This window comes from Neofelis nebulosa, chromosome 4 (genome assembly GCF_028018385.1).
Source record: "Neofelis nebulosa isolate mNeoNeb1 chromosome 4, mNeoNeb1.pri, whole genome shotgun sequence".
Classification (NCBI taxonomy): Eukaryota; Metazoa; Chordata; class Mammalia; order Carnivora; family Felidae; genus Neofelis; species Neofelis nebulosa.
In genome coordinates, this window is record NC_080785.1 from 164,080,184 (window position 1) to 164,100,963 (window position 20,780).

A 20,780-nucleotide genomic window follows, 5' to 3' on the forward strand; every position below is an offset into this window, starting at 1 on the left:
TGGAGTCACTGATCATAGCATTGTTCCAGTGCCCCGCTAGATCAGAGCGCTCGGTCTGAGTCATTCCAGTGTCCCCAGTGCCCTACAGCTGTCCTGGCCCAGTACACGTTACGCCCTGAGTTTTGGGGCACCATAGGACCGGGAGGTCACTGACAGAGGTCAGGGTCACCCACAGGGATAAATATCAGGGTCTCTGAGATTAAACGTTGAACAGCTCACCAAAGCCATGAACCAAGATTCATTTCTCAAGCATTTATTGATGCTTCCTAAGGGCTGCGAAGACAGCTCACAAAACCCCCGTCTGTAAGGCTTCCCAGTCTGGGGGGAAAAATGCAAGAACACCAAACAGCTCGGTCCCGAGTTGCCCGGTTTTGGCCGGGGAGGGAGGTGGGGATAGTGGGCCGCCCGCGGTTTGGGTCGGGTGGAGGCTCGGTTATGACCACCTGAGGGCCGGCGGTGAGGCTGGAGCAGAGGTCCCAGGGCCTGTACCTGACAGGACTGGGCGGGATGGCTCTCGGTAGCCGTGGATGGGGAAAAATGAAGAAATCGATGGCGGTGGGCGGCGCCGGGAAGGTGAACCGCTCAGGGGACCGCCCGCCGGGCGGTGGGTGGGGCGCGCGGGGCGCGGGGCGGGGTCAACAGCTGCGCCTCTTCTCACAAATCCAGTTGTCCCTCTCGTTGTCGCACGGTGCATCGTTCCACATCCCAGTGCGTAGCATCATCACGCAGTCCTCGCGCCCCATAGAGTCATTGGGCTCCCCCAGGTTCCAGTGGCTGCGGAGGTTTGTCGGGGGGCTGTTTCTGGGAGTCTGAGGACGGGCCTGGCGTCCAGCCCTGAGGATCTATCCTGTTTATTGCTTGGGTCCAACCTAGACACTCCGAGGGTCTAACTTGAGCGTGCACCTGGGATACAGCTTTCTAAACTCCCTGAATTTAAACCCTCCGCCAGGTCCTGGGGTCCAGCCTGCCCATCCCCACAGATCTGGCCACAGCACTGCCCCTGGGGTCTGACCTGTCCCTCTCCCCAAGTCCCTTCCCTCACCTGAAGCTGAGCGGGACTCCGTCTACCCACTGGTAGCCCTGGATCTGGCGCGCGCGGCGCACGGCCCTCAGGCCCAGCCAGTAACCGCGGCCGCGCGTGTTCCGACTCAGGAAGCCCTGCGCGGGGAAGGACACTGAGCCCGCGGGGTCCGCCTCGCCCCCGCCCCGCCCCGCCCCTCCCAGGCCCCGCCCCCTCAGGTGAATTCCGCCTCCCTCCTGGGACCTCGGGGGGGGGGGGGGGGACTGCCCACCTGCTCCTCCAGGTCCCCCACTATCACCAGATGTCCGCCGGAGCCCGCGCAGTTGCGTTGCGACTCCTCCCACGTGGCCCGCAGGATGGAGAAAAGGTAGCAGGAGCCCTGGAAGGGCAGCCACGATGCGGGGCACTCCTCACAGGAGCCTGTGGGATGGCGAAGGTCAAAGAGGTGAATTGCCCCCGGGGTAGAGCAGACGGAAAGAACTGGGGGGAGGTGGACCCCCGAGGTCTAGGGGCGGAGCCACAGAGAACAGGCCAAGGTCAAAGGGCAGGACGGGGCGCATCCCGAGGCCCACACGTAGGGTCCACTTGTCCCCTCCTCTCTCCCCTCTGTCTTGCTCACTGTTCCCCAGCCGGGCGGCCTCCAGAGCCCTGAACAGCTCGCTGCGGATGTCCTCGCGGTCCCTGCCCGCTTCAGCCAAGCTCTGGGTCACTGCGAGGTCAAGGGAGTACAGATTATGGCTCAGGTCAGGGTCGGGAGTAGGGTCATGATTAGGTAAAAGTCAGCATCCACGTCCAGAGTCATGGTCATGGTCAAGAATGACATCACCGTCAAGGAATGTTAGAGCTGGTTGGGGCCAAGTTGCGCTTGGGGTTAGGAGTTGGAGTCGAGATCAGAGTCCAGCGGTCAGAGGTCAGGATCACAGGATAGGGTCGCGGTAACCCTCTTCAGGATAGGTGTTAGTATGTGAATCAAGGGTCGAGTGACAGCCCGGGTGAGGGATCAAGGGTCGAGGCAATGTCCAGCTCTCACCGCGATCGCTCAGTTCTTTGAGGGCACTCTCCTGCTGGATCAGCTTCGCCTGCGCCTCCCCCAGCTCCGCGCGTGCCCTCTCCAGCAGCGTCTGTGTCCCCGAGCCTGGGAAGGACGGGGCAGGACGGGCGCGGGATGTCGGTGACCAACCTGCCCCGCCCCCACCTGCCACAGACCATCCCGGCTCGCCGCCTCCAATCCCGGCCCAAGCCCCGCCCCCAGCACACACGTCTTACAGCAGCTGTTGCAGGCTCGGACCTCCGCGTTCAAAACACCCAGCGCCGCCTTCTGCTTCGAGGCTGGAATGACCCCCGCACGCCCCACACACACTCCACGTCATCTGCGGGGACTCAAACAGGACACCCTCTCCCACTCGGGGGCCAACCCCTAGGACCGAAGGAGTCCTCACCCACCCACTACCCTGTCTCCAGGGTCCTAGACACTCCCGGCCCTCACATCTGGGGGGGGGGGGGAGGCGCTAAGAGTCACCGAGTCACCGTTCTGCACGCACCGTTTGTCCTCAGCAGGTCCTGGTGGCCGAACAGCGCCCCTCGCTCTGTGGAGGCTGTGGAGAGAGGCTCCTGCAGGCGGGGCCGGGGCCTCCGGAACTCTCCCCTTGCCCAGGGGGTGCAGGAGCTCCCGTCTCCGACGCACAGAAGGGACGGGCAGGCGCACAGCGCACGTGATGTGCACACACACACACACACACGCCGAGGAGAGACATGCACGCATATGCATACACAGGTGGGTGCACACAGCCCAAAGACATGCACAAACTCTGTTCACACGTGTTCACACTCCCGACCCAGACAGGGGTCCGGGACCCAGCGGGGGGCGTCCTGAGACAGAGGGAAGGTCTATGCCCGCCCCCCCCGGGGGGCCTCATTACGCCGTCACTCACCCTTAGAAAATAGGATGCTCAGAATGAGGGCCCACAGGGCTAAGGCTGCTACCAGCACCAGGGCCAGGAAGAGGAGTCTCCGTCCCCAGCGTCCCCAGTGCCCTGGGATAACACAGATGGACTCCGTGGGTCCCTCCTGCACCAGGACTGCCCTGGATCTCTGGTCCCCCGAAGGACAGAGCCCTGGGTGCTTGGGTTCCTCCCAGGGAACCGAGATTCAGAGAGACGAAGCAACTTGCTCATGGGCACACAGCTTCTAAGTGGCAGAGTTAGAATCTGAACCCAGGTCCAGCTGGTTCTGGCGCCTGTGATGTCTCTTCTGCACCCACTGCATGGACCCGCTCTTGGCTGTTCCCCTCCCTTCTCCCATCAAACCCCAAACCTCTGGCCTGAGAGACCCCAGGGAACCAGGGAGGCTGTCTTTTTGCTCGTACCTCCAGGGACTTCCTCGAGCCTGCTGTCCCACTTGCTGTACCCGGCAGTGTCCATGGTGAGCAGGCGCCCAGCCCTGGGCATAGATATAAATGTAGCCCCCTGCTGGCCCCGCCTACTCTTTTCCTTCCTTTCCATCTCCTTCCTCTCAGTTCCTGGTACCAGGGACTCATGGACCAATCACAGTGCAGGGCCCTCTCTGTTCTGGGCTGGTTTAGGGATAAGTGTGAAGTTTGTGTGTGTGTTGAGGGGTAGTGGAGTTAGAGGTGAGGGGTAGAAGGGCCAGAGGGAGTGGAGAGGGGTGGGGAGTGGTGTGTGTGTGTGTGTGTGTGTGTGTGCGCGCACACACGCAGTTCCAGCCTCCCTGGCCCGGTAGCTGCAGCAACATCTCCCTAAGGATACTGGGGGCTTCATTTTGGAGCTCACCCCCATCTCTTATAGGTGTGGGGGCCAGACCTCTTCCCAAGAGGAGCAGGTTGAACCCAGCCAAGTTCTGGCCCTGGGAAAGTGTCCTCAGGCCTGGCCCTCCAGGCCAGCTCAGCTTCCTTCCTCAACTCCCCTGCAGGTGCCTGGAGGCTGGATTTGACCCCCGATTTGACCTTGATTCAATCCTTCTTGGCCAGAAGGGAGAACACAGACATCTGTTGGGTGGTGGCCAGCTAAGCTTCTGCATTGGGTGAGTGGGGATGTATGTGTGTAGTTTCTGGAAGCCTCAGCTTCTCTCCTCTGTGCAAAGGGGGACAGTGAGGGAGAGTGACATGGCCTCCCCCCGAGGGATGCCAAGATAAAGACGTGAGCTTATGCATGTCAAGCCCTAGCACCACCCCTGAGCACAAAGCTCACCCAATGTTCATTCTTTCAATAAATATTGGGCACCTACCTTGGGCCAGGCATCAATCTAGGAACTGGGCACACATCAGTGCCCCACCCAAACAAGCAAATTCCTTCCTTCTCAGAGCAAGCATTCCAGATGGGGGTAGAGAGGGACAGACAATGAAATAATGAACATAACGAAAAAGTTAAGTTGTGTGGCCTTGTGGTTCTTGACCGGGGGCGATTATGCTTCCCAGGAGACCCGGGGACATGTCTGGAGACATTTGTGACTATCACAGTAGGTGGTGGGTGGAGGACACCCACAGGACACCCCCCCCGCCCCCCGCAAAAAACCATCGACTCCCAATGTCCATAATGCTGAGGGTGAGAACCCTAATGTCATATATAAACAAGCTCTTAGTGCCATGAAAAAAAGAAGATTAAGTCAAACAGTATAAAAGGCTTGGGGTGCCGGGGGGAGGGTGCCAGGGCTGGGGCAGTAAGTGCCCTTCACTGAGGGGGACAAATGTTATCGTTTTTATCGAGTACTTCCCTCATTCCAGCCCCCTGGCAGATGCAGAAACACACCCCACCTTCCCAAATCCTCTCAACAACCCTCAGAAATAACAAACATTATCCACATGTTATTTAAAAATTGTATTTGCTGGGGCGCCTGGGTGGCTCAGTCAGTTAAGCGTCCGACTTCAGCTCAGGTCACGATCTCGCGGTCTGTGAGTTCGAGCCCCGCGTTGGGCTCTGGGCTGATGGCTCAGAGCCTGGAGCCTGCTTCCGATTCTGTGTCTCCCTCTCTGCCCCTCCCCCGTTCATGCTCTGTCTCTCTCTGTCTCAAAAATAAATAAAACGTTAAAAAAAATAAAAAAAATAAAAATTGTATTTGCTGCCCATTTCCCTACCTTGTTCCAGAAAGACACGAGAGAGACACACATGATAAAATAAGATGAAAAGACAGAGAGGGGCGCCTGGGTGGCTCAGTCGGTTGAGCATCAGACCCTTGGTTTCGGCTCATCTCACAGTTTTGTGGGTTCGAGCCCCACAGGTGGCTCGAACTGGCAGCACAGAGCCTGCCTAGGGTTCTCTCTCTCTGCCCCTCCCCTGCTCGCACTGTCTCTGTCTCTCTCAAAGTAAATAAACTTAAACAAAAAACGATGAAAGACAGAGGATTTTTTTTTTTTGAGAAGGCAAAGGAAAACTGAGAATCAGGAAGGGAACAGGAATCTAAGAGAGTTTGGTGCACAAAATTCAGCCAGAGGTGCCGAGCTCTTGATAAATGCAGCAGGAAAAGTAGGGTCAGACATCTGGAAATGTGCAGCAAATTCTTGGAGCGGAATCTCTCCAACAGACGTGTAGACCAAGTCCCCATTGAACTTTCCATAAATATGGTAGCAATTTTTTACCACTGGGTCAAAGTGGACAGCTTCGTGGCCAGGCAGGGCTTTCTCGAAAGCAGACTTACCTTAAAGTCAACGGCTGTCCTCATTGTTTGGGGGTGCTTTTAGCATGTTTCCGGAAGCAGTGACTTTGAGACCAAGGAGAGAACCTGGCTGAGTGAAGGGTGAGACGAGGGCTTCGGTGGGTACCTGGGGTCTGTCATTGGCACTTGGTCTCTCTAAATAAGAATCCTGAGCTGAGAGGAAATCATTTCAGTGGGAGAAAATGGGCCTCATACGGAGTAAGATATAAAATCTCACCTATGAGCCAGATGATAACCTCAGGCAAAGCACTTACTCTCTTGGTACCCCATTTCTTCATCGTTACCATCAACAGGTGATAAAGTTTTTGTCAACCCAATTCGTTACGTTTCTGTGGCCATGTAGGAGACAGATGGGGAAGGGGCAGAGAGAGGGCAAGAGAGAGAATCCCAAGCCCAAAGTCACACATCACGAGCTCACGAGCTGAACCAAAGTCAAACGCTTAACCGGCTGAGCCACCCAGGCACCCCAAATGTTGTGATTATTTTTAACTTGAAATATTTTGATTAACTTTCTCAAGTGCCTGAAAACAAAGTTTTGTTGAGGTATCACTGACATACAATAAGCTGTCCACCCTTAAAGTTCACAATTTGATGGGTTTTGACTAAACCCATGAAACCATCACAATCTGGAGCGTGAAAGCACCCATCACCACCCACGTTTCTTTGCGCCCCCTGGTCAGCCCCCCCCCACCCCCATCATCCCCCAGCAACCACCGATCTGCTTTTTGTCTTTAGATTCGCTTGCATTTTTCTGGAATTTTGTAGAAATGGCAGCATACAGCCTCTAGAGACTGGTTTCGTTTGCTCAGCATAATTATTTTGATTCATCCATGTGGCTGCATTAATACCTCCTTCCTTCTTACTGCTGAGTAGAATTTTGTTGCCTGAATATGCCAGCTTAATTATACGCTCACCTGCTGGTGGGCATTTGGGCTGTTTCCGGTTGTGGCTATCACGAATAAAACTGCCGTGAACTTCTGGGAGCAAGTGTTGTCGTGCACGGACGCTCTCCTTTCTCCTGGGTATATACCCAGGAGTGGATGGTTGCGTTACATGGGAGGTGTGCGTCTCAGTTTTTAAGAAACTGCCAAGACGACTTTCCGAAGTGTCTGTGCCATGTTTCAACCCGACCAGCAATGAATAAGAGTTCCGTTTCCTCCGCGTTCTTGCCAGGACATGGCATGGTTAGCCTTTTTCATTTGGGCCATTCTGTTATGTGCGCGGTGTGATTTTCATTTGCGTTCCCTTGATGAATAATGACGTGGGACATCCTTTCACATGTTTCTTTGCCACCTGAATATTTCCTTTGGTGACCTGTCTCTTCAGATCTTTTGCCCATTGAAAGAAACGGATTGCCTCGTTGCGTCTGAGAGAGCAAGATGGTCACCGGCAGCTTTATTGGAGCCGAAGAAGCTGGGCCAGGGTTCTCGTTCTTGCTGTGTCTGCTCGGACTGGCACAGTCTGCTCCAGAAATACGGCTCAATATGTGCCGCCGGTGTCTCCGTCACTGTGAAGTGAAGGATACAGGCTTCACTAAGTTGGATTAAGTGAGCTTCCTTGAATGGATTATCCAAGATAACTACCTTAATGCTCACTCATTGTACATATATAAAAATACTTCAATGAGGAGTGTTTTTTAAAACTGGGTTGCTGGGACCCCTGGGTGGCTCGGTCGGTTAAGCATCTGACTTCGGCTCAGGTTATGATCTCACGGTCTGTGAGTTCGGTCTGTGAGTTCGAGCCCCACATCGGGCATCAGGCACCGGGCTCGCGTCAGGCTCTGTGCTGACAGCTCAGAGCCTGGAGCCTGTTTCAGATTCTTCGTCTCCCTCTCTACTCGTGCTCCGTCTCTGTCTCTCAAAAAGAAATGATCGTTAATTAAAAAAAAAAAATGGGTTGCTTATTTTATTGTTTTGAGAGTTCGTTAGAATATGCTGGTAACAAATCTTTTATCAGATATGAGGTTTTCCAACCTTTTCTCCTAGTCTGTGGCTTTTCTCTTCATTCCCTTAACAGCAGCTTTCAAAGAGCAAAGTTTTAAATGCTGACAAAATCCAATTTACCCATTTTTCTTTTATGAATCTTGCTTTTGGTGTTCTAGCTAGGGAATCTTTGCCTAATCCAAACACTTCTCCCATGCTTTTTCCTAACAGTGTTAGGTTTTGCATTTGGGGCTTTGAGACAGTTGGAGTTAATTTTTGAGTCAGGTGCAAGATCTTACAATTGAAAAAAATTTGGGGGGGGGGGTGCGTATTAGCTTGAAACGTTGTTAAACTAGAGGCAACCCGAGGTCAAAAACAGTATAGCAGAGCGATAGAGAGCAGGGCTCCGGAGAGAGAGGAACCTGGGGTTGATTCTTGGCGGCGTCACTGTAAGCCTCAAATTCCTCCTCGGTAAAACGGAAGTAGTAAAGGGCTGTCAGCACGCTATCCACATCCCCTTGGCTTTGACCTCTCTCGTTGTAATCTCCTGGAATTCTTCGCCTGAAGAGTTTTTTCCCCCTCACCCAAGTGGAGGGCAGGCTGGAAGTGCAAGCGAGTGAACGCTCTGGGGTTAGGAGAGCTCTGAGCCACTGGTTCCAAACTGCCTTCCAGCGATGCCCAGTGGGATTCAGCCCCAGCGCCCACCCCAGTACCCAGCACTGACTCTTTCCCATCCCAGTCCCATTTCCCTACTTTCCTCCGGGGGCCTCTAGAATCACCGCCCAGGGAAAGGACACATTTTCACATTCTTTTTTTATTTTTTTTTATTTTTATTTTTTTATTTTTTAAATTTTTTTTCAACATTTTTTTATTTATTTTTGGGACAGAGAGAGACAGAGCATGAACGGGGGAGGGGCAGAGAGAGAGGGAGACACAGAATCGGAAACAGGCTCCAGGCTCCGAGCCATCAGCCCAGAGCCCGACGCGGGGCTCGAACTCACGGACCGCGAGATCGTGACCTGGCTGAAGTCGGACGCTTAACCGACTGCGCCACCCAGGCGCCCCACATTTTCACATTCTTAAGCTCTGCTTCTGGGGTGACCCCAAGACTCCTGGTCTGCGTCCAGAGATCCGCGGAGTAACTCGCTCAGCCCGGCGGGGACGCGTCAGAGGTAGCTGTTCTGACGGGTGCCATTATCATCCGCTCGCCGTCGTTGCCATCCAAGGTCAAGCGGGACCCCGAGTGAATGGAATTATCCACATTTGGGGAGAGCGTCGGCCAGAAAAGATTTAAGAATTGTTGATTTGTGGCTCGTTTCCCTGGGGGGGTGGGGGGTGGGGGATGGTGAGCGAAAAGTATGACCAGCAAGACGACGATAACACGAGATGGCCTCTACTTGAAAAATCCTGGCCACTAATTCCCCCCACCTGGGCACACGTGCCTCTGTGCGACCGTGACTCCTCCCAACCGGAGGCGGTGTCTGTTCTCCGCCCCTCGGGAATGGGCGTCATCCCGTGACTCGCTTTAACCAATCGGTGGGCGGCGGCGGCGGCACGTGACTTGCCAGGTTGGACCCCAGCATGCCTTGCGGCTTCCGCCTTGCCGTCTTCACGCCACCGGCTGCAGCGTCAGGGAGCCTGGCTCGGCCCCTGGAGGCCGAGGGGCGGCGAGGACCGGCCAGCGGCCGCGGCCGCCGCCGCCCCGTTCCGCTTGGCCCTTCCAGCCCTTCTGTCATCCGAATCCAACGAACCCGCTCATTCCGGGCGAGGCCAGGAACGGAGCCGCGCCAGCCACGCCGCGGAACTGTGAACACTCGCAGAGGGCTGTCGTTGGAAGCCACCGATTTGGGGGGTGGGGGTTGCCCCGCAGCCACTCACTGGAGCAGCCACGGGCCTCGACGGGTGCACCCTTGGGCCCCCGAGCGGACGCTGCGGTTACGATGGGGTCTGGGATGAGCGGGGAGGGGCGCCCCTCTCCGCAGGCGTCCCGGGAAGGCGGCGGGTGTGTCAGAGGACATTTCCAGACACAGGACAGGCAGCGCTTTTTTACTTCCAGCATCAGCATTCTCGGAAGCATGACTCTCCAGAACCTCGGCCCCCGCTCAGGCCCCGGGGCAGCCATCTGGCTTCTGCGCCGCAGCTTCCCCCAATGCCAGGGCTTCCCTGCTCCAACCGCTTCCTCACGGAACCCGGGATCTTGTGGATTTCTGGCGGTGCGTTTACGGAAGTGGCCACGTGCAGCTTCCTGCGGCCTCTGGGACGCCTGCTCACGTGCCTCGCGAGCTGCTCTCTGTCAGACGCCTTTCTAGGCACTGGAGATTCAGCAAGGTCCAAAATTGGCAACAATATCGGTTTTTATGGAGATCACAATCTTGGGAAAGGAAAGACCATAAACATATGGCCAAATATGCGCCGGGGACCCAGCAATTCCACTCCTAGGTATCTACCCAAGAGAATTGAAAACACGTCCGCACAAAACCTTGAGGATGCATGTTCACAGCGGCATGGTTCCGAATAACCACAAAGCGGAACTGAGCCGAATGTCCATCAACTGGTGAATGGACAAACACAGTGCGGTATATCCATTCGAAGGGGAGTATTCGGCCCTAGAAAGGAACCAAGCGCCGATATGTGCTGTAAAGTGGACGTACCTCGAAAACATGCAAAATGAAAGAAGCCAGACCCAAAAGGCCACAGATTGTGTGACTCCATTTTTATGACGTGTCCAGAATAGGGAAATCTATAGAAACAGAAACTTAACTGGTGGCTGCCTGGGGCTGGGAGTGATGGGGGAAACTAGAAGGTGATGGTTGGGGCGCCTGGGTGGCTCCAGCCCCGCGTCAAGGCTCTGTGCGGACAGCTCGGAGCCTGGAGCCTGTTTCAGAGTCTGGGTCTCCCTCTCTCTCTCTGCCCCTCCGCCCCCCCCGCCCCCATGCTCTGTCTCTGTCTCTCAAAAAAAAAAATAAATAAAATAAACGTTAAAAAATCTTAAAAAGAAAAAAAGAAGGTGATGGTTAAAGGGTACGTGAATTCTTTATAGATTCATTCTTTTTTTTTTTTTTTTAATTTTAGAGAGAGTGTGTGAGTGGGGGAGAGGGGCAGAGGGAGAGGGAGAGAGAATCTTAAGCAAGCTCCAGGCTCCGCACAGAGCCTGATGCAGGCAGGGTTCGATCCCATGACCTGGGGATCATGACCTGAGCTGAAATCAAGAGTGAGCCTACCAGGCGCCCACGGGTACATGGGACTTGGGGATTATGAAATGTTCTTACTTTGGTTGTAGTGACGGATGCAGAATCGTGTGAATATAATAAAAACCGCTGAATGGTAAGGGAGAATCGTGTGGCATGTGAACCGTATTTCAATAAAGCCAGGAAAGAAGGGGAAACATCGAAGCAGAGATCTAAATGAAGTGAGGGAATGGCCCTGAACATCCTGGAAGAAACACACGCCAGCCAGAGGGAGCCCCATGGAGACAGGAACGTGCTAGGGTGCGGTGAGCAAGGAAAAACCCACAGACTTACTCTTGTTTATGTAACACACACCCATTTAACGACTCCTAGGGCCCGGGAGCTGGGAGTACGGTCAAGAATACGAAGCCAAAATTTTAGCTGTCATAGAAGTCAGACATTAAACCGAGAATTCCAGTTACTACATTACTAGAATAAAATGTCCCATAAATTCATTTCTTTTTCTAATTAGTGGCTTTCTCCCTTACTTATTAGCAGGCAGCTCAGATTTTCTCTTGTCTCTTGAGTTGTCCAAGAATTTGTAGGCGCCCGAAAAACCAAATGTCCGAGGAGAGGGAACAGAACGGCCTTTCCCCTCAAATGGAAATTGGCTTTTATCTGTCCCCTCCTGCACAGTTTCTCTCGAAGACATATGGTGGTGCTACTGAAGCCTGGTGCCCGTGGTCTGATCAGTGAGTGATACAGACAGGCTTTCTGGGCCCAGATACCCGCAGGCCAATGCTGTGTTTCTTTGCAGGAAGAAGATTCATTCCCTCTACCAGCACGTGGCCTGCTACCCCCCCCCCCCCCGCCCCACAATCCCTGGTACTCATCCTCGTAGGTCACACACAGCAGCCCCTCATTAATTCATTCAACAGATTTGAGTGCTAGTGTGTATCATGCCCTGTTGAAGGTCCTGGCCATGGAATGGTGAATAAGACAGCCAATCCCAGCCCAGATGGCTCTAAACCTACATATTTGAAAAGCAAAACTTTGGGGGGAAAATCCAGGTAGGAAGGGTTTCTTTTTAAAAAATTTTTTTTTCTTTTTTATGTTTTATTTATTTTTGAGAACAAGAGAGACAGAGCACGAGCGGGGGAGGGGCAGAGAGCGAGGGAGACCCAGAATCGGAAGCAGGCTCCAGGCTCTGAGCCGTCAGCACAGAACCCGACGCGGGGCCCGAACCCACGAACCTCGAGGTCATGACCTGAGCCGAAGTCGGCCGCTTAACCGACTGAGCCACCCAGGCACCCCAATAGAAGATACTGTTTTTAAGTAATCTGTACACCCAGTGTGGGGCTTGAACCTATGACCCTGAGATCAAGAGTCGGTCAGTCACATGCTCCACCAACTGAGCCAGCCAGGCGCCCCTATCTTGTGTTTGTTTTTAAAAACTAATTTATCGGGGCGCCTGGCTGGCTCAGTTGGTTAAGTGTCCGGCTCTTGATTTCAGCTCAGGTCACGATCTCCCGGTTTGTGAGTTCAAGCCCCACATCAGGCTCCGTGCTGAGAGCTGGAGACTGCTTGGGATTCTCTCTCTCTCTCCCTCTCTCTCTGCCCCTTCCCTGCTCTCTCTCTCTCAAAAAATAAACTTTAAAAAAAAAACTGATTTATCAAGTGAAATCCTTAATTCCTTCATGTTCAGTCTCTTGTTCTCTATCTCCCTCTTCCTTCTCTCCCCTCTGCTCCTTAGTTCAAAAAAGTCTTTAAACTTTGAGCTACTTTTACTGCTTCTCACTGAATTTCACTGTGGCTTCAGATGGTTTCCCAACTCCCGAGATTTTGAGTATCCACTGGATGTTGATACATTCTTCTGTTTCGCTTTCCTGTAAATTGTTTGTATCCTTCCTCCATTGTTTCCAGGAAGCGGTTTGTTTTTTTCTTATTAATTTATAGAAGTTCGGGGGGGGGGTGCAGCGCCTGGGTGGCTCAGTCGGTTAAGCGTCCGACTTCGGCTCAGGTCATGATCCCGCTGGTTTGCGAGTTCGAGCCCCGCGTCGGGTTCTGTACTGCCAGCTTAGAGCCTGGACCTGCTTCCAGTTCTGTGTCTCCTGCTCTCTGCCCCTCCCCCTACTCACCCTCTCTCTCAAAAGTAAACATTAAAAAAAGTTTCGTTTACAGAAGGTCTGTATGTATCACGGATAAGAGATGCAAATATCATCTCCTGGGTGGTGGCTAGTGTTCCCATCTTCCTTATGGTGTCTCTGAGTGCTTGTCGCTAAGTCAGACTTGGTGGCTACCTACTCTGCAAACGAACGAGAAGGCCTAGTCTCTAGATAGTAACCTAGGGTCTCGCCAGGCAGCACGTGAGACTCGCCGTCCTGTGACATCGATGTGAGTCACACACAACGACACCACGTACGGATGTTTAAGTACGTGTGTCACACACCATCACAGAGGTCGGAGTAGATGCCCATGACACAGAGCGGGGAAGAAGTCAGGCGTCAGAAGTCAGCAATGCTCAGAGGACAGTTCAGGACCGAGGAAGTCTCTTTTCCCAAAAAACGGGAGGGTCTTGCTGCTTTTCTCAGAAGTCGCCTTCTTCCAAGATGCAAGGCTCGTGCTTCCTTTCTCATCAGAAACGGAGCCCGCGTCAACAGGCACCGACAGCTGACTTAGCAGCAGGATTTCACTGTGGGGCAGAACTTTCTGGGAGGGCACACCCTCCTTCTGGGGCTCTCCAGGACAGCAGTACTCAGGAGGGGCGTGGGCTCAGTGGGAGGAAACAGGAAAAAAAAAAAAAAAGCCGCAAAGGATTGCACAACCTCATCCGAATAAGGTTCTTGGGAAAGGGGGTAGATAGGATTGATTCATCAGCCCTTACGGAGGGAGAAACAGTGAATGCTGTTTGGAGGAGCAGAGGTGGCCTTCTGGAAGTGGGCATCGAGGACACGTCCACTGGCGAGAGAAAAAGGAAGGGTCTGTCATGCAGAGGGCACAGCCAAGGCACAAGAGGCAGGAAGTTGGGTCTCTTTTGTATGTGGCTGTGGCTGAAGCTGCCTTGGGGAGCCAGGGGAAGCTGTCCAGCCCAGCGAGGCAACCAGAAGGCAACCCACCCTTGTCCCATGCCCAGAAATCACTGAAAGGGGAATTAAAAGGAAAGGGAGGTTCCTGGCATGAGGCTGGCCACAGACCTTTAACCACCCAGACCCAGAAGAGCCCTGGACCCAGAAGAAGGAAGGGAGACCCACTGGGTTGGAGTGGGGAGGCATAACATGTGACCAGGGATTTGAAAACAATGTAATGAGTCTCAGAAGCACAGGGAATGTGAGGACCACTGGAGGCATCGGACTCAGCCTAGAGGATCTGGGAGGGGTTCCTGGAGGAGGTGGTGACGTCTGGAGGAGCCAGAATTATTCTGGAGGGGATGTGTGGATGAAGGAGCGTCCCCGCTGTGATATTAGCACGTGCAGAGTTTGGGAGTGGGACTCTCGGAAAGGCTGAGACTAACTCAAGGGCAGTAGTCTGGGGCTGGACCACACAAGGACTCAAATAGCAGGGACCAGGGGTTTGGACTAAGCAGGGGCACCTGGGGGTGCTCAGTCGGTTGAGCATCCGACTTCGGCTCAGGTCATGATCTCGCAGTTCATGGGATCAAGCCCCGTTCCAGGCTCTATGCTGACAGCGTTGGACCCTGCTTGGGATTCTCTCCCTCTCCTCCCTCTCCCCCCACTCACATGCGCACGTGAGCACGCACACACACACGCTCGGAATAAATAAACTTAAAAAAATAAATACGCAAAAAATAAAGTGGGAAGAAGGCAGAAGTCCCAGGGTTCAGCTCCAAGGCTAAGACCACTCCGTGGCTTCCATTTTCTCCGGAGACGGGAGGCTCGCCACTCCCCAGGGAACCCGGCTGAGTGCAAAGGCTGTGTTAAGCATTGGCTGTGGCTGTCAGTCTTGGCTTTGCTTTTTTATTATGAGAAAACGTGAGCACACACAAAGGTATGCAGAGAAAAAGTAGAAACACGAAAGCCCGCGCGATCTCCACTCGGCTTCACCAGGTTTTGACTTGGTCACATATTTCGGATCCTCTTAAAAGGAAATAAATTGTGCTCTCTCGGATCAAGGTGAAAAGGGGAATCCCACGTGCGAACTTCTCATCCGCACGTTCTTGCCTCAACCTCTGTGGTCGGGGGGTCGGGGGGTCGGGGGGGGAAGGGGGGAGAGGGGAGACAGACTGACCGGGGTGGCCAGGGTGCTGGAGCAGTGCACAGGCCAGACCCCCGTGCTCTCCAGAGCTGGATATGCCATCAGAGCCTTTGGCAGCAGGAGAAATGAAAAAAAAAAAAACATGGCCGTGCACTGCACGGTCCGTGGGGTCAAGGCTGAAGAAATCCCCGAGAAGGTTCTAAAGATGTGGGAGCATGAGTTGAGAAATACTAACTTCTCCGGCACTAGAAACTTTGGTTTGGGGATCCAGGAGCGCGTCGATGTGGGGACCCAAGCACCGGTATGTATGGCCTGGACTTCTATGTGGTGCTGAGTAGGTCGGGCTTCGGCATCAGATGAGAAAGTCCGGACGCTCTGTGTGAGGGCCAGCCATGCAATGATCAAAGAGGAAGTCATGGCGTTGGTCCCAGCAGAAGGATGATGGGACCACCCTGCCCGACAAGTCAATTCCTGCTTCGATCCAAAAGGCCCGGAAAAACTTTTCAGTGGGAGCGGGGCGGTGGGGGCGGATAGTAAATAAATTGTAACCGGCAGTCCTGTACACCTTCTCTCTTTTCTCCCCCGAGGCGACTGCCATCTCAAACTTGGTGTTTACTATGTTAAAACCCACTTCAACTACGCATTTAGACAATATATTGGGTGGTTTTACAGATCCAGAAGCTTTCTGTAAGTGGTGCCCCTTGTTTTGTACCCTTCCACAATTTATCTTTTACCTCCTCCACACTACAAGATATATCTTTTCAACACTCACTTTTCATTAAAAAAGAAAAAACAAAAAGCTAAGCATTTGTGCTTAGTAAACAAAGGACAGGATAAAACTTCCATAATTTGATAAGCAGCAATTTCCAGGAACCCACAGCAGTGTCTTCCTTTTTAAAATTTTTTTTTAATGTTTATTATTTATTTTCGGAGAGAGGGAGACCCAGAATCTGAAACGGGCTCCAGGCTCTGAGCTGTCAGCACGGAGCCCGACGCGGGGCTCAAACTCACGGACCGTGAGATCGTGACCCGAGCCGAAGTCGGACGCTGCACCGACTGAACCCCCCAGGCGCCTCAGAAGTGTCTTCCTTGGGGCGCCTGAGTGGCTCAGTCAGTTAAGCGGCCGACTTCAGCTCAGGTCACGATCTCGCGGTCCGTGAGTTCGAGCCCCTCATCAGGCTCTGTGCTGACAGCTCAGAGCCTGGAGCCCGTTTCAGATTCTGGGTCTCCCTCTCTCTCTGCCCCTCCCCTGTTCATGCTCTGTCTCTCTCTGCCTCAAAAATAAATAAACGTTAAAAAAAATAAATAAAAAATAAGTGTCTTCCTTAATTGTGAACTCTGAGGACCATTTCTGATAACAATCAAGAATAAAATAAAGGTGCCAATGCAATAGGAAAATAAAAATAAGTAAAACCTATACATATTGAAAAGTTGACAGTATTTTGCAGCCCTGCTTACTTTTCTCAAAGGTCCTAGGGATGTAATATCTGGATTCATTATAGGGTGAAGCAAGATTGATCTATAAAGGGCGTGGCCTTATGTCTGAGCAATGAGCGTTTGGAAAAGAATGAGGAAGGGAAAACATCCTTTTCCCAAGATAAGAAAAACTCTTGAATATTAATTCTTCCCAAATTAATTTATAAATTCAGTAGCATCCCAACAAAAATCCCAAGTAGATTTTAAAAACATTTTTAAATATTTCTCTCTTTTTCTGGGAGAGAGAGATGAGACAGAGCACGCGTGGGGGAGGGGCAGAGAGAGAGCGAGACAGAATCCAAAGCAGGCTCCAGGCTCTGAGCTGTCAGCACAGAGCCTGACAGGGGGCTCGAACTCATGAACCTCGAGACCATGACCTGAGCCGAAGTCGGACGCTCAACTGACTGAGCCACCCGGGCGTCCCTAAACATCCTAAGTAGATTTTTGACAGAGTTGTTTTATTGTGGTAAAAGACACACATACGACATAGAATTTTTCATCTTAATCATTTTTAAGCACACAGCTCAGCAGCATCAATCACATTCACGCTGTTGTGCAACCATTTGGATTTACAGATTAATTGCAAAGATAGCGCAGGAAGTTCCGTATACACTTAACTCAGCTTCCTCTCCTGTTAACATCTTAAATTACTGTCACTTGTCAAAAAGAGGAAAGGAACATTGGTGCAATACCATTAGCGAAACAAAAGGCTTCGTTTGCGTTTCACGTTTTTCCACAGGTGTCCTTTTCCCGTTCCAGGATTGAATCCAGGACCCCACGTGGCCTCTGGCGGCTGTGTTAGCCTCCTAGGACTGCCGCGACAAAGGACCACACGCAGGGCGGCTAACACACCGGACACGTGTTGTCTCACGGCTCTGGAGGCTGGGAGTCTGAGATCCAGCCGTGGGCAAGTTGGTCTGGTTCCTTCCGAGGCGTCTCTCGTGGGGGCATAGATGCTGTCTCCTCCCTGTGTCCTCACACGATCGTCCCTCTGTGCGAGTCTGTGTCCTAACCTCCTCTGATAAGGACCCCAGTCATACTGGGTTAGGGTCTGTCCTCATGACCTTATTAAATAAAAATGTGTGTGTTTATTTTTGAGAGTGAGAGAGACAGAGCACGAGTGGGGGAGGGGCAGAGAGACAGGGAGACGCAGAATCCGAAGCAGATTCCAGGCTCTGAGCTGTCAGCACAGAGCCCAACGTTGGGCTCGAACTCACGGGCCACAAGATCATGACCTGAGGCAAAGTTGATCGCTTAACTGACTGAGCCACCCAGGTACCCCTTACTTCTTAATATTGGATATAAGGGGGCAAGGAGGGAAAATATTTAAAAGGCTATTTGGTGGTGGTGGGGGGGGGGGGGTGTGTGTGTGCAAAATTTAAAACAAGCTTGATAAACACTGCCTTATTCCTATGAGGTGAGTCCCTAAGCCAGCCCCACTCCAACGGGAAAATAATTAATTCCCTCCTCCCACAGGAAGCACTCTTAAAAAATGTGTAAACAGGGGTGCCTGGGTGGCTCAGTTGGTTAAGTGTCCAACTTGATTTCAACTCGGGTCACGATCTCATGGTTCGTGGGTTTAAGCCCCACATTAGGCTCTGGGCTGACTCTGGACTCTGCTTGGGATTCTCTCTCTGCCCCTCCCCTGTTAGCTCTCTCTCTCTCTCTCTCTCTCTCAAAAATAAATAAAAACTTAAAAAAAATTTTTTTTACATGTGTGAACCTGTGTTTTTTTTATTTTTATTTTTTTACATTTATTTATTTTTGAGAGCCAGAACACAAGTGGGGGAGGGGCAGAGAGAGAGGGAGACACAGAATCCGAAGCAGGCTCCAGGCTCTGAGCTGTCAGCGCAGAGCTCGACGCGGGGCTCGAACTCATGAACCATGAGATCGTGACCTGAGCTGAAGTCGGACGCTCAACCGACTGAGCCACCCAGGCGCCCCGTGTGAACCCATGTTAAAACCAGCACAGTAATTAATAAATATTTTTCAGGGGGAGATAACACAAACTGGAAGTTATGCAAATATCCTGCTTCTCTCATTAGAGTAGCACATGTTAACTATAAGCATCTGTTTGTGGGTTTTGCCTACAGTGGTTGTTACCATGGTGTTCAATGTTTTTAATGTTTATTTATTTTTGAAAGAGAGAGAGACAGAATGTCAGCAGGGGAGGGACAGAGAGAGGGAGACGCAGAATCCAAAGCAGGCTCCAGGCTCTGAGCTGTCAGCACAGACCCTGACGTGGGGCTCGAACTCATGAACCGTGAGATCGTGACCTGAGCTGAAGTCGGATGCTCAACCGACTGAGCCACCCAGGCGCCCCGTGCGAACCCATGTTAAAACCAGCACAGTAATTAATAAATATTTTTCAGCGGGAGATAACACAAACTGGAAGTTATGCAAATATCCTGCTTCTCTCATTAGAGCAGCACATGTTAACTATAAGCATCTGTCTGTGGGTTTTGCCTACAGTGGTTGTTACAATGGTGTTCTACCGTGATCTACTGTGTCTACTCCTTCTATACTTATTTTTTCTTTAATGTTTTTAATGTTTATTTATTTTTGAGAGAGAGAGAGACAGAATGTCAGCAGGGGAGGGACAGAGAGAGGGAGACACAGAATCCGAAGCAGGCTCCAGGCTCTGAGCTGTCAGCACAGACCCTGATGCGGGGCTTGAACTCACAAACCGTGAGATCGTGACCTGAGCCGAAGGTAGACGCTTAGCCGACAGGGCCACCCAGGTGCCCCAATACGCTATATTTTACAGCACTCAGGGGCACCTGGGTGGCTCAGTCAGTTAAGCGTCTGACTCTTGATTTAGGTTCAGGTCACGATCTCACGGTTCATGGGTTCGAGCCCCACATCGGGCTCTGCGCTGACAGTGCGGGGCCTGCTTGGGATTCTCTCTCTCTCTCTCTGCCCTTACCCAGCTTGCTCTCTCTAAGTAAACAAATAAACTTAAAAAAGTTTTTTTCAAGCATTCACCTGGACTGCAAGCTCATCCTGGCTGGAGCTCTGATGGTAGAATTTGGGGCACCCGGCAACCTATCTGAGCCGGAGTATGTGAGCACCACCTTCCTCGACTCAGTAGAAATCCCAGATTCTTAGGCCTACAGGGTCAGGGAGCCCGGGGAGGATCCCCGGAGAAAGCTGATGTCAGGGTTTCGCACCCGCACCCCCACTAGAGCGTTTCCTTCTCCCGAGACTCACCTGGGCAGCACGGGGTGATTTGTCCATCCAGTGGCTTCTGTTCCACGTCTGAGAGCCCCCGGCAGGTGAAGCGGTTACTCTTGAAAAGTCTGCAGCGGCAGAAAGTTCTGGTGTCTGGAGAGGAGTCCAGAGGGGGCTCTGACCCCCCACTTCTTGGGCTCAGCGTCTCCCTAGGCACTTGGCAGGAAGTTCTTCTTTCAGTCTGACCCTCTGGCCTGAGCAGCTCTCCCATCACACACTGGGTCACCAGGCGTGCGCAAGTGTCTTCCAGGCGCCAAGGACGGACTACTCGCGAATTTACTCACGACTCGGGTTCGCGTGCTGGAAGCAAAACGAGCCAGTCCCTGAGAGCCGGTCTCTGTTCAGCTCCGCGTGGAGGGGCATCATGTTAACAGGTTGGAATCAGCCACAGCGGCAGGATGTACACGAGGGAGACTGGTGGACACTTCGCATCAGGACTCGCTTCCCCCCCTCACCACCCCACCCCATCCCCCCTGCAGAGCGCAGGTTGTTAAAGTTCGTTTGCCTGGGGCTTGTTTCCGGTTTAGGTGTTCCCCAAACACAAGTGTTGCACCTCCTTGCCGGGTGCCTGGTTCGTTTCCTTCTCTCCCTCACCTTTCCAAGTGGAACAAACAGCCTGTCTTCCAGAAAATCCTGTGGCCAGGTGCATGCCCCAGGGTCACGGTGGCTCCCTGGACAGGCAGACCTGCTCTCGGCACTTTTTTTTTTTTTTTTTTTAATGTTTATTTATTTTGAGAGAGAGAGAGTGCATGCACAAGCGGCGGGGAGGGGCAGAGAGACAGCAAGAGAGGGAGAGAGAATCCCAAGTCGGCTCCGCTCTGTCAGCACAGGGCCCGACAAGGGGCTCAAACCCACAAACGGTGAGATCCTGACCAGAGCCTAAATCAAGATGCTTAACTGACTGAGCCACCCAGGCAACTCCCCCGCCCCCGAGATCCTGACCAGAGCCTAAATCAAGATGCTTAACTGACTGAGCCACCCAGGCAACTCCCCCGCCCCCGGGGCAGTTGCAATTACGATGAATCAAGTCCCCACTTCCTGGCAGGCAGTGACAGAATTGTGTCCGTTGTGATGGGAACTGGA

General features: G+C 52.7%; 1 protein-coding gene and 1 long non-coding RNA gene across 3 annotated transcripts; both read right to left on the reverse strand.

Moving 5' to 3' along the window:
- Positions 1 to 237: 237 nt before the first annotated feature.
- Positions 238 to 3,517, reverse strand: CLEC4G (C-type lectin domain family 4 member G). 2 transcript variants are annotated; one of them, XM_058728153.1, is made up of 9 exons: positions 3,387 to 3,517; positions 2,953 to 3,054; positions 2,563 to 2,616; positions 2,288 to 2,350; positions 2,052 to 2,156; positions 1,641 to 1,730; positions 1,293 to 1,441; positions 1,043 to 1,158; positions 238 to 774 (listed from the first exon to the last, which is right to left on the reverse strand). In XM_058728153.1, exons 1-9 carry the CDS (start codon positions 3,466 to 3,468, stop codon positions 636 to 638), a joined length of 900 nt encoding a protein of 299 aa, XP_058584136.1. In that variant the 5' UTR covers positions 3,469 to 3,517; the 3' UTR covers positions 238 to 635. The 2 variants fall into 2 exon arrangements, with proteins under 2 accessions (XP_058584136.1, XP_058584138.1); XM_058728155.1 differs by lacking the exon at positions 238 to 774 and adding an exon at positions 782 to 903.
- A 13,386-nt stretch (positions 3,518 to 16,903) lies between these two features.
- Positions 16,904 to 20,119, reverse strand: LOC131508511 (uncharacterized). The gene is made up of 2 exons (XR_009260035.1): positions 19,677 to 20,119; positions 16,904 to 17,530 (listed from the first exon to the last, which is right to left on the reverse strand). It is a non-coding gene; the product is annotated as an uncharacterized LOC131508511 (long non-coding RNA).
- Between the last annotated feature and the right edge of the window lie 661 nt (positions 20,120 to 20,780).

Excerpts from the sequence above, each read along its gene's own strand:
- CLEC4G (XM_058728153.1), bottom strand. The coding sequence starts at position 3,468 with ATGCCCAGGGCTGGGCGCCTGCTCACCATGGACACTGCCGGGTACAGC. Across the intron at positions 2,351-2,562 it reads GGACCTGCTGAGGACAAACG|CCTCGAAGCAGAAGGCGGCG; the intron begins GTGCGTGCAGAA and ends GGGTCATTCCAG. Across the intron at positions 2,157-2,287 it reads CCGAGCCTGCAACAGCTGCT|GCTCGGGGACACAGACGCTG; the intron begins GTAAGACGTGTG and ends CGTCCTTCCCAG.